The following is a 12,566-nucleotide window of genomic DNA, read 5'->3' on the forward strand; positions in this document are numbered from 1 at the left end:
CAGCACTCTCACCTGTGCACATGGCCCGGCTTATTTCCCAGTCAGGGAACCACATCACCCATTTGTCAGGTGTCACTCTGTGGTGGCTGCATGTTGCTGTGATTCTGAAAGCTCTGCCGCTGATATTTCAAATACCAGCAGGGTCACCCACGGTGGACAGATTTCAGCAGAGCCTTCAGACTAAGACAGACTAAGAAGGACCTGGCCATCCATTGCCAAAAAATTGGCCATGAAAAAGCCTATGAAGAGGGGCTGGCCCCGTGGCTGAGTGGTTAAGTTCGCGCACTCTGCTGCAGGCGGCCCAGTGTTTCGTTGGTTCGAATCCTGGGCGCGGACATGGCACTGCTCATCAAACCACGCTGAGGCAGCGTCCCACATAGCACAACTAGAAGGACTCACAACGAAGAATATGCAACTATGTACCGGGGGCTTTGGGGAGAAAAAGGAAAAAAATAAAATCTTAAAAAAAAAAAAAAAAGCCTATGAAGAGCAGCAGAACATTGTCTGATACGGCACCAGAAGGGAGAGGAGGGCACAAAAATGACGGGCAGGCTTCTGCTCTGCTGTACGTGGGGTTACACAGGGTCAGAATCAACTCCATGGCACTAACAACAACATATAATTAAATACCAGGAGAGGAAAAAGGGAGTCATTCCTCTTGTCTGGAGATTCTGAGAGTGCCTTCTGAAGGAGGTGGAATTAGAGGATGAATCCAATTTGGATAAAAAGAGGGAAGAGGTAGAAAACCTTCCCAGAAAGGTAGGGCAGGCCACAGAAAGGCTGGCTGTGGGGTGAACTGTGACCTGCATGGGGGTCTTGAGGAGCCGTGGAAAGCAGGGTCAGATAGATATTACTATACAGTAAAATTAGGAAGGCCTAATGGCCTATTTTCCCAATGTTTTACCTTCTTTACTCAGAGTATCACTTACCTTGAAGAGAGACTGTAGTTATTGCTTGTTCTAGAGGCACTTTTAATCTTTAACAATATGATGTGTTCACATTACTTAAAAAAAGAGAGAAAAGAAAAGCTGCCTTCTTTCAAATCAGCATGGTGACATAACACCCAACTCTAGATTCTCCGTTTTATGTTGATGTCTACTTTGAAATGTGTGATCTTCTTGATTACTAGTATCCTATAATCATGCTACGTTCTTTCCTTTTGATCATACCCCATGTCGTCTTAAGAAAAATCTTTTACCATGAAACTCTTGTGGTTAGAACATCTAACCACTGTAGAGATTCTGGTGCCTTCCACCGGCTTCTCTATAGGCCCTTCTGTGATAGTAGCCATTGTGATCAAAACCCGGGAATCTAAGCAAAATTGCCTGCATTTGAACCCCAGCTCTGTCAGTATTAGCTGTATGACCTGGCCATATTACCCAAACGCTCGGATTCTCAGTTTCTCCATTTTCAAGTAGGGATGAGGATGGCAATAGCTTCTACGTCAAAGTGTTATTATGAGTATTAAATAAATTGATGCAGATAAAACACTTAGAATAGTGCCTGGTACATAGTAAGTGTCATATAAGGGTTAGCTATTACTATTATCACTAACAGGAGAAAAAATGTACACCTAATATTTAGTATAACTATACTCCCCATATAAACCCATTAAAAATTTTATATTTCAAACTTAAGTTGCATTTTAAATGATTCTTGCAATAACAATTTAGTTTTAAAAGGACCTCAAACACCTTTTAACACAATCTCTCCTCTAATGCCATAGAAAAAGGCCTGGGCGTGGAGTAGATTGTAGTATCTACTCAACCAAGATTTGCTATGTGAATGAATGGAATTGCTAAATGCTAAACAGTTAAGAGATAGACTGGTAGTTATTGTACTAAGTAGAGGTATACTGTGTGCTTTGGGAACACAGAAGAGGTGGATGTAAGCCCAATGTGCGTAGGAGTAAGTCCATACAAGATACTCAGTCAATGATACTCAGCTGAGTCCTGAAGGATGCACAGGAGTTGCCCTGGTGAAGAAGCTGAAAGGGTTTAGATAGTCCTTTTTTGATACTATTGCTAATCAAACAATTCAAAATAGGGCAATTAGTTAATGAGGATCATTTTGTTGATGTTTATACCATAATGCGTACCTGAAATTTCACTCTATAATCTCTTGTTCTAACTGGTATTGAATTGTTCCAAACAGGTAGAGAGTCCTGGTAATACAGATTAAAAATATGCATCTTCAAGTTTTTTGAAAAATCTAATTGAAAGAAAAATAATAGCTATCTTTTATTGAGTAGTTAACATGTACTGGCCTTGTAATGAACTCTTTTAAAGAATTAAGCCATCTAAACCTCACAAGAAGAAAGTTCTCTTATTGCCCACGTTAATAAAGTGAGTAAGTAGCACAGCCAGAGTCTGAATTCAAGGCAGCCAAGTACATGCTCTTAATTCCTACACTAAATGAGGTTTGGGATTAATTACCCACTAGAAATACTGTCTTATTTTCCTTTTATATAATTTGAAGAAGTAGTCAGAAAAATAACTTCATTAATGTTATTAATTCGGATTTTCATTCTGAGAACTTTTGTAAACTGTTACACAAAATGTAACCCACAAGTCCCCCTTCAACACTCCAAGGATAAACCCATCACAAGATTTCTTGCTGGTCAGCACTGTTCTCCAGCTGAAAGAGCTTTTGTAACCACGTCGTCGTTTGTTTTTTTCCCCTAGTGGGTATAGAAAACTGCTTGAATAATGCATATCGCCTTCTGTATTCTTTCAGCAGAACATTTGCATATTTAAGTCATTACGATAGATTCCTAGTATGGACTCAGAATTTTATAATAAGGAAGAAAGCTTCATTCGTAAATACCTGGAATAGTAGTCAATGTCTAATTGTATTACATAAATCCAAAAACACAAAAAAAATCTGGCATTCATCAAACAATTTCTTTCAAATAAGGAAGTAGAGAACTCAAGTTCTTTCTCTCATTAAAGCAGCTTCATTTTCAGGCTTCCTTCATAAAAGGAGTTGAATGCATGAAGGCCATCTGGCTATGTTATAGCCTCCCCTTAGACATTAATAGGTGTAGAGTTCAGGCCAGTGTCTCCCGCTACCGCCAGGCAATATGACCATCATCCTCTATCATTCTGGAGATCACTCCTTTTACGCTGTTTTTCAAGTCCTTTTCTTTACATATGTGCCCACTATTGACAACAAACCACAATGTTGGATACCATTAGGTTTCCACTAATGTCTTCTAGACATTTCTGTATTTTTCCAAATCAGAGGATATAACTGGCTCCACCAGGAAGTAAAGTAGAGGTCACTGCAGCAGCAGTGACTTTCAAGCTGTTTGCTAAATTTAGCTGTCCAATACTTTCCACTCTAACGAAAACTATGAACTACAATTATAGAATGTTGGAACAGAATAGAGCTTAAAGGTCATCGAGTCCAATCCCCTTGTTTTTCTGACGAAGGTAAGGGGACCTAGATTTAGCCTGTGAATTGCTTCCGCCACAGAGTTTGCTGATGGTAGAGCTGGAACTTGAACTAACATCTGCTCAGGCTTGACCAATGTTGTCCTCACTATACCACAGATGCTCTGCCTCCCGTGATCCGTTTTACCTAACCAGATCTAGCAGCACAAATGTAGCCGATGTTATTGGTTGTGGCTTACCCTCTGTGCCCATTCATCAGTTTGGTGGCTGAACGTGAAATAGCAAAGGTATCAGACTTATAAGTTGCTACAAGAGAAATGAAATGATTCCATACCCAAACCCTGCCCCCAACTCTAAAAACTTCTTGCTTTATGTTCATCAATAATGAATAGCCCATCCCTGCAATACTCAGAGGGAGCTTACATTGCACTTTTGAGCAGCCGGTTGGTAATGTACAGTGGATAGAGCCTCTCTTTCAAATCCCATGGCAGAGGGTCCTTCAAGGCTAGCATTGCATTTTCAATTAGCTGCTGAGTGAACGCTTGGCATGTGTATTAGTGAAGAGGCACACAATTAGCTTATTGTTCCTTGTTGTATTGTGCTGAGAGGATCCAAGGGATTGGTAGAGGACCAGGCAAGCCAGGCATCACTGTGGATGTTGAAGAAGGGAGTTACTCGGATCTCGACATCTTCACTTGCTTGCTCTGGAATTACAGCTATTTATTACAAAGCACTCTGTGTGGCTGGGTGGAGTGCGCCTGAGGAATCACATCCCAGACACCACCTGGGGTTAGTCTTTCCGAGCCCTTCACGTTTCTGACTAATTCTCATCATTATCATGGAACCCAACAGTCCCAAAAAGATACAATTTGCTGTGCCTTTATTCCAGAGTCAGATTGCACCCGAAGCAGCAGAGCAGGTAAGCGGAATTGGGTGGGGACCAATCCTGCATAGAAGGTAATAGAGACAGATGTTCTTGTTATTAATTGAAAGCTTCTCCACCTTTTGAATTTGCCTAACTTTGTGACTTTGTGATATGTGAATGAGAAATAAGTCGATTTCCATATGCACTTGTATTTGGGTTGCATCGGGGGAACTATTGGCTAAAACGAGCACTCCATATGATATAAAATTAGCATCGGTTAGGGAAAAATGGTTATATTAGCGATTCGGATTTGGATCCAAAAATCTGTTGGCTTTTGCTTATTAAAATAACTGGTTCCACACTTAGAGGAACTTAAAAAAATTCTCAAAATTAGCAACTTTTTATTTCATTTTTTATAAAATAAAAGGTTCATTTAACAATGAAAGCATTAACTCTTGGAATAATTTCAGATTATAGGCTTAATAAAGTTTTCACAGTGTATCCAAAATAGTAATTATAAGTATATGTGATATATGATAGACAGGATTTGTAGTCATATATAATTTAGAAAACGTTTTATTCAGATATTAAATATAGTATTTGAACATTTCCTGGATTCCTTTTCCATGTCTGATATATCTATATATCTGTATTTCTCTGTCTCTGTCTCTCACTCTCATGTGAGATTGGTTTACATCTGTATCACCTTTCATATTCAGATTTACTTAGACTCTTGATGCAATGGAAGCACTTAAAAGATCATTTGTGGTAAAATTACAATAGTGGGGAGGTAAAAGCAAAGAAATTTATGGAGTCATCAACCTAATTCATTACTTTCATAAAACTGAAATTATCCCTGAATCCTTTTCCAAATATTATATTCAAAGTCTTAAAAATGCTTATTAAATCTGAGGCTCAAATTTTCTAGGATGTTTTGATATTCTGAAGTTTATCCACTCAGACTCAGGCCAGATAAATACAACCTTGAACATGTATCTGTGTTGAGTGGGGCATTGTTCTATCCTGGACAAGACATCATTGGTAAATTTTTTCCTCTATCTTACAGACATATACTTGGGGAATTTACCTAGGTATTTAAGAAATCAAGGACACGTTAGAGATTCTAATCATAATATGCTCCTGTAACTCTTAACATAAAAAAAAACTCCACATCGAACCTATTAGTTTTAAGTGAATCATATATTCTCATAAGATCCGTATTCATTCTTTATTTGTTGATTTGTTCTAAATATTATATTAGAAAATAAGAAAAGCTTATAATATTAATGAAATTTTAAAATCATACTTTTAAACTTAACCTGCTAGAGATTTGCGTTTTCTAAGCTTCTTTTACTCTGTTTAGAAATAAGGGTAATGGATCTTGAAAGCATCATCAATGTTATACGGCTCCAAGAGAGCCATTAAAATTAGCAAGTCATTCTTGTCACTTCACTGCATATTTATTTTCATCATTTGATTGTTCGCAACTATTTCTCTTCTCTGGAAATGTAGCTTTTTGGTCAAAGAAGGTAATACTAATATCTGACTGTTCTGCCGTCTGCCTTTTTATTATTCAGAATAAAATTAGTGAGCACCTATCGTGTGCCCTCCAGAAACTGGCTTTTGTGTGTTGGGAAAAGATGAGAAGGGGACAGGTTTGCAAACTGCAGAGCAACCTGGAGCAGCGTCTGACTCTCACTGACCTTAGCTGGGCCTTTTTTGTTCACAGATCAGGAAAAGAAGACCCACACCAGCGTCACTTGTGATTCTCAATGAACATAATCCCCCAGGTAAGGAAGTATGATCTCTTTCTTGCTGATGGAACAGAATAGAATTGTTTGAAGAACATCAAAGAGCATGACATTCCCAAAAAAATTCAATTCAGGCTTTCAGTTAGTAATAATCTAACAAGCTAGTCTATAAAATGGATCATAAACAAAATCAGAAATAAATGTTACAGGAACTGTCTCAGGCAACAGCCTGCTTTCCCTCTAGAATGACACATCGGTGATGATACACTACGAAATGTTTTGTTAACATTTGCTGTCATGTGTTCAGGGGTTTGTATAGAATCTGGTTCAGTGCTTATTAATGAGGCTCGTGGAAAGTTATTTAATTAGATTTCAAAGCTCAAATTACGCCCCTAGAGTTGCTTATATCTTTACAGAGTATATTTTTTATTTATGAAAGGTTGTCATGGAGTGGGCAATGTGCCCGTACTGGTTACAGCTTTGCTGCTAATGTCATCTCTAAATAATGCAATTGACAAGTAACCAGATCAATTTTCAGCACTGCCCATTTGTGAGCTGTTCTGAAGGGCTGCATCCATTTGTTGAGGTTTTCTTTTCCATTTCCTGTAAAAAGTAAAGCTGCATTATTATTCCTGATACAGGCCTATGATCTGCAATACACAAACATTATTTACTTATTGAATGGGGGTGATTTTAATCTCACACATAAGTGCTCTTTCTAGAAATGCAAGTAAGACAGCAAAGGTCATGGCATTAATTTGTAACCAGGCAGGAGTTGGTATTGGATTTTGGTAGGTATAAACAATAAGGGTGGAGAAAGGGAGTTTGAATGCTGGAAACATAATAAGTCTAAGTCTAAGTTGTAGTGAATGATCTGTTTTAAAAATACCAGGGTAAAATAGTCTTTGAATTTTTCAGATTCGTTTCTAGTTAGAGAAATATACATGAGATAAGAAAGCAAAATTCTAATAGAATATTCATCATTGAACCCAAATACAGAAAGGTGTTCAGCTGGTGGGAAAGAAGCAAATTTATTCCTGCTGAAAACGAAGAATTATAATTAGATCCTATATCTTTGAAGTGCTATACAATTTTAAAATCATTTTCAAATATACTATCTCACAATAAATGTTAACAATTATATTTGGTTGAATAAGAGGTGCAAACAGTATGCACTTATAGTTTACAAATAAGTACAAGCAAATAAACTTAATAATAAAATCTTCTCAGATTGGAGGTAATTTCACAGGAATTTCCCGTCACTGTCTTTGCTCATAGAGGCAGACTTTTCCACAGTGTCCCAGAGCTTCCCTCCCTACGCCAATCTTGAAAAGTGTTGCCCAACTTGATTTCTACGTGTCCTTTTGCATACTAAAGAGAAGCCTTCAGTGTTCTGCAGGCGTTGTGACTGAACGTAGTGAAGTCATGTAACTACCATTGTGGCTCTCATTTGAGCCCTATTTCTTGAATGCCAAATATGTACCATTTACAGATGAGGAAGGTGGGCAGCAGAGAAATCAAGTGATTTTTGCTTAAATTCTTCCATAGAAGTGACAGATTACACTCAGATAATTACACTCAGACAATGACAGACAAACAGATAATTCTAATTCTAAAGCCCATGCATTTCCTACAGCATGATGCTACGCCTGCAAATTTCAGTTTGCATTACATAGTGAAGGAATGTGACTAGCCATTCAGGCTCTATCAACAAGCAAACCCAAACTTTAAATAAATCCTTTCTCTGGACCACTTAGCTTAGTGTATTAGGAATTATATTTAAATATACCTGTGAACCAAATTTAGATTTTCTCTAGAAATCTTTTTCTTACCAAATCTCCTAATCATTAGGTGGCATTGTCCTATTTCTCCTATTGACTCCATCCTTCTCCCTGTTTATAAGCACCACTGGAGAGAACTTAGATGCAAATAACATCTCATAAAGAAGTATATCTTTTTAGTAATATCATATCCTCAATCTTCATCCTCCTTTTAGAAATTCAAATAGTTTACAAGGGCCTGATCAGCCTTTAGCTGTGTATAGCAATGTGTATGGCAACCAGAACTTTTGGGGCTAGTGATGAATTCTTGCAGCAAAAAAATCAAATGCCTATATTGCTTTCCCAGAAAAAATGATCTAGAACCATGATTACTGGGGAAATAATCTAAGGACCCAACAAACAAACAGCAACAAAAGAACATCTCACCAAACCAAACCAGACCTAGAGACTAGTTTTTCTTAGTCATGCGGTCTTGGGTAAGGGGCAACATCTCCAAGCTTTATCTCCTCATCTACAAAATAGAGATTACAATGTCCACCCTTTCTAGTTCACAGGGTGGTTGTAACAATTGAAAGAGTTAATGTGAATGCTCCTTAAAAACTGCAAAGTGCTGGGGCTGGCCCCGTGGCCGAGTGGTTAAGTTTGCGCGCTCCGCTGCAGGCGGCCCAGTGTTTCGTTAGTTCGAATCCTGGGCGCGGACATGGCACTGCTCATCAGACCACGCTGAGGCAGCGTCCCACATGCCACAACTAGAAGAACCCACAACGAAGAATACACAACTATGTACCGGGGGGCTTTGGGGAGAAAAAGGAAAAAATAAAATCTTTAAAAAAAAAAAAAAAAAAAAAAAAAACTGCAAAGTGCAACAAATGTTAGGTGTCATTAGCTGACATATTCTGGAATACAACCTTCGCAGGTGATCTTTAAGAGTTAAGATAACAGGAAGAACAGAATCTTCATAATCTCATCTTCACTAAATATTTCTGCCCAACTCAACAATTCTTTGTGTTCCAAATATAATCTGAACACTTTCTATCAAACAAAACCAATGACGACAACAACAACAAAAACTTCGTTGTGTTAGATGATCTTCTTTATGCAATTGCTTCTCTTAGCCCTCAAAAGCAATGTGTTCTTTGACAAATAAAAATTGAATGCAACTTTAAACCGTGGTAAACTAAACAAATCTCTTCAGTTTATTGAAATTGTGCAGGAAACAACTCAGTGTTCTTGGAATTACCTGTCATTAATGCTGTTTAAAATTCAAATCCCTGAAAATCTTTCTTTATTGTCAATTAATGAAGCAAAGAAAATTAAATTTTCCATTATAGAGACATAATTAACAAACCCTTCCAATTCACATGATGAGATCAGTCTATTGTAATCATTGTTAAATGAATTAGACATGGCTCCTTTTTATTTTTTTTAAGCTTTTCAGGAGTTTTCAGAAATAGTCATTTATAAAAGAGTATTTGGAAGAATGATTTGATTTTAGATTTAGAAATACATATGCATTCTGTTTATATCTGATAGAGAGGAAACAGGATAGAAAGATATTTCATCATGTAAAACCAGATTGTTTGCTACTTCATCGATGCTGGGCTAAACACATGGGTGAGGTAGGCACCTGATTGATAGGATTCCAGGGACAACAGAATGTCCCATCAGCCCCTCCCCAGCCGATGGCCTGGAATTCTCAGCAGTAAAGGCATTACAGCAACAGACACATAACCTGGTAAGGATATGTCACCCTCTGGCACAGATTAATCAGCTTAACTCAAAATAATGGGAAACAGGACTAAAATTTTTGAATTGAAGGCATCATGTCTGAAAAGAATTTCATAGCAAAGGATGTGTTTTTATGGTAGAGAGAGCAAACACTATGTGTTTGCTTCTACGAATGACTAAACAGCCAGATAGCTAAGATACTGGAAGCCGGAGCAGAGAAGCATCGAAGACAAATTTCATCTTCTTCAAATGTTTTCTGGGGCTGCCAAAGTGAGTGACCTTGTAGCAAACTGCTTATCTGTCTGTATTTTCGGTTCATCTGATTAACGGCCTATTTATTGGAAGCCTTCCGAGGCTTGCAGTAGAGTCTCATTGTCTATTCTTGTACTGTGTGCTGGTTACTTTTACTCTTGTATAACCTGTAGTTAACCGGTTTGGTTCCTATATTTTTATTTAGAGGGATGACTACACAGAAATTCTGTTTAGAAATAAATGGCAATGCCACTTTCTGAAGTTTATTTCATCACATTTCCAGATTTACTTAAACATTACTTGTCTTTAAGTAGACTTGCGAGAAGACCGTATATATGGCCACCAGTGTTAGAGATCTAGCATTGGAAAAGAACTTCAGGAAATACCTAATCTAACCATACATCTTCATGAAAGATATATAAATCAACCTGAGTCCCTGAGACTTGCTCTGTTTTATATACCTCAGAAAAGAATCCTTAATTACCCCTAGTTTTCAATTCCAGATCGAACTATTTTCGATGCTAGAAAATATAGTTTCTTAAACCAAATTTGAGTAATGTCCCATTTTATTCTAAAATAACTCTTCGTTTTCTCTCTTCAATAAAAGTTCATTTACTCAGCTTTTTAAATCTATAAAAGATTTCTTTATTATTTCCTTTTCTGGATTGAATATACCCAGTCCCCTGTAAGGACCTTAATGAACTATCCAAATTCTCCTTGTCTCTTGGCCCTTGGGGCCCAGAACTAGGCACAGTGTTCTGGTAAATAACCAGCCTAGACCAGGCCTTCTAAACATTAAAGTTTGTGGCATCCATTCTTCTCCACTTACTGTTAAGCAGAGACAATATGGTTACAATTAAATTTAGTGGATCTGATGCCTATTAAACATGAGTGAACTGTAAGAGGCCTGGAACTTAGTGAAGATTTAGGTAAGTACTGAGGAGTTTTGGCATCATTTAAAAGTTTGCTGTACATCTGAAAAGTGGAACCAGAAATATAATGTAAAGTGGTTTGGGAGATGTTTACTGAACTTCCTATCACAGCTGAATTGGGGGAAGATTGATTTCTCTTTGACACTTTTAGCTCCAAATATTCTTAAAAATGAGGAATAAAAACAAAAGCATTTTCTCACATGGATCAAGATCCTAAAAATTAGTTAATATGAGACAAATGAATTAAACATCGCACCATCTCCTTTCAGCCTTGATAGTAAGTCTAGTCAGTAGAGAGAGCTGGGAATCCAATTGATTACGCTATTCAGCTCCCAAACTGAAAATAAAACCACAGACCATTCTGGACGTAGCATATGATGTTCTAAAGGAGGCTTGCATTTTAGGACTCTGATACCAAGTTAACTAATGAGATTTTGAAGCCTCTGGATTTATAATCCTGAGACATTGGATGATAGCTAGAAAATATTACTGGACTCAGACTGAATTGTTCCAAACAGAGGAGCCCCAGGAATTTCTAACGATGGGAGGTTTTTCAGGGTCAACAAAACTAACGCGAAGATTTATTCCAGCATTAGGGCATGCATATTCACATGATCTCTTTCATGGAGACCCTCTATTTTACAAAATGAATGATTTGTGGTCAAAAGGCAATGGGCACCTTGAGTACAAGCTCCAGGAATCACACTGAGGATTTTCCTAGGACTCTTAAGGATGGGTATGACATCATCAGCTTCAGACACTGTCACCCCCAGGAACTTCTAATCAAAAGTATTCAAGTAAAAGCTGTACTGGACCCATAGTCCATACAGTTTTGTTTTATTCTAAGTTTTCTCATCTTCTTTGGGAATGTGGTTGTTATTCATTTTGATCTATGATCCTTATTAATTGCTCAGCATTTATTTTGCCTTCTCAGTATTAATGACAGTACAAAACAAAGAAAGGTCCAATGTTTGAAGACTATTTAACAGTTAACTGGCATTAATTTCTAAGGAATTGTCAGAAAAGCCTATTTTTTTCCTCCTCAGCATTTATTTCTATGAGTTATTGAATGCCAAACCATGTTGAATGATTTAAAGACAAGTGACTCATGTGGCTTTCAGAGATTCATGTCCTGTACAATTGATTGACTTATTTTCCCGTAACTATTCAGTCTCTGCAGCCAAAGAGCCCAATCAATTGGAGTAATTGTGAGCCAAAGATGAGGTTCTAGTTCTTAGTAATGCCAAGGTTTGCATACTGTAAGTTTTCAAAGGAACTAGTGTAATCTTCAAATTAAATGAAAGCAAAAAGAAAGGGTAAATCGTGAAACTATGAAGCAGTTCTACTTCATTTCAGCAAGCTAACTACTTTTGCTCATTTTGAATAATAGCATATATTGCTCACCTTTCATGTTGATTTTAATTAGAAATAGCTTAGTGAAATATGACAGAATGGTGGTAGGGTCAATTCACTTCATTTTTCTCAAGCTCTGTGCCATACTTGTGGGGATATAGCAGATGAAAATAACTCTAAGGTACTTTTGCATGACATAGCAAGGCAGCGTTTGTAGTAGGTAAAGTACTGGCCTTGGAAGCCCAGTTTTGCCAGTTACTGGTGGTGAGACACTGACTGTGTACTTAACCTCTAAGGGCTTGACTTCTGCCTTTCTTAAATAAGATATTGAGGTGTGAGAAAATGCATAGCACGGTGCCTGGAACCAAGTAGATACTGAAGATATGCGATCCCCTTTTGTCATTATGCTCATGCTGAGAAAAGCTGAGTTCTCCTAAAGCCAGAATTTATTACAAGAAGATGGCCCAGTTCTTTTCCAAACCTGACTACATTAGACAGAGTCAGTGTCT

General features: G+C 37.6%; 1 protein-coding gene across 2 annotated transcripts in view; it reads left to right on the plus strand.

The window, feature by feature from the left end:
* The first annotated feature begins 4,036 nt into the window (after nucleotides 1-4,036).
* PPP1R1C (protein phosphatase 1 regulatory inhibitor subunit 1C) overlaps nucleotides 4,037-12,566 on the plus strand; it is a 107,371-nt gene continuing 98,841 nt past the window's right edge. For both annotated transcript variants that reach the window (XM_070580364.1, XM_008522793.2), the window contains exons 1-2: nucleotides 4,037-4,314; nucleotides 5,990-6,050. In XM_070580364.1, the coding sequence (XP_070436465.1) occupies nucleotides 4,234-4,314; nucleotides 5,990-6,050 (142 nt within the window). In that variant the 5' untranslated portion in view covers nucleotides 4,037-4,233. The remainder of the gene's footprint in view (nucleotides 4,315-5,989; nucleotides 6,051-12,566) is intronic.

This window comes from Equus przewalskii, chromosome 17, assembly GCF_037783145.1.
Source record: "Equus przewalskii isolate Varuska chromosome 17, EquPr2, whole genome shotgun sequence".
Taxonomy (NCBI): Eukaryota; Metazoa; Chordata; class Mammalia; order Perissodactyla; family Equidae; genus Equus; species Equus przewalskii.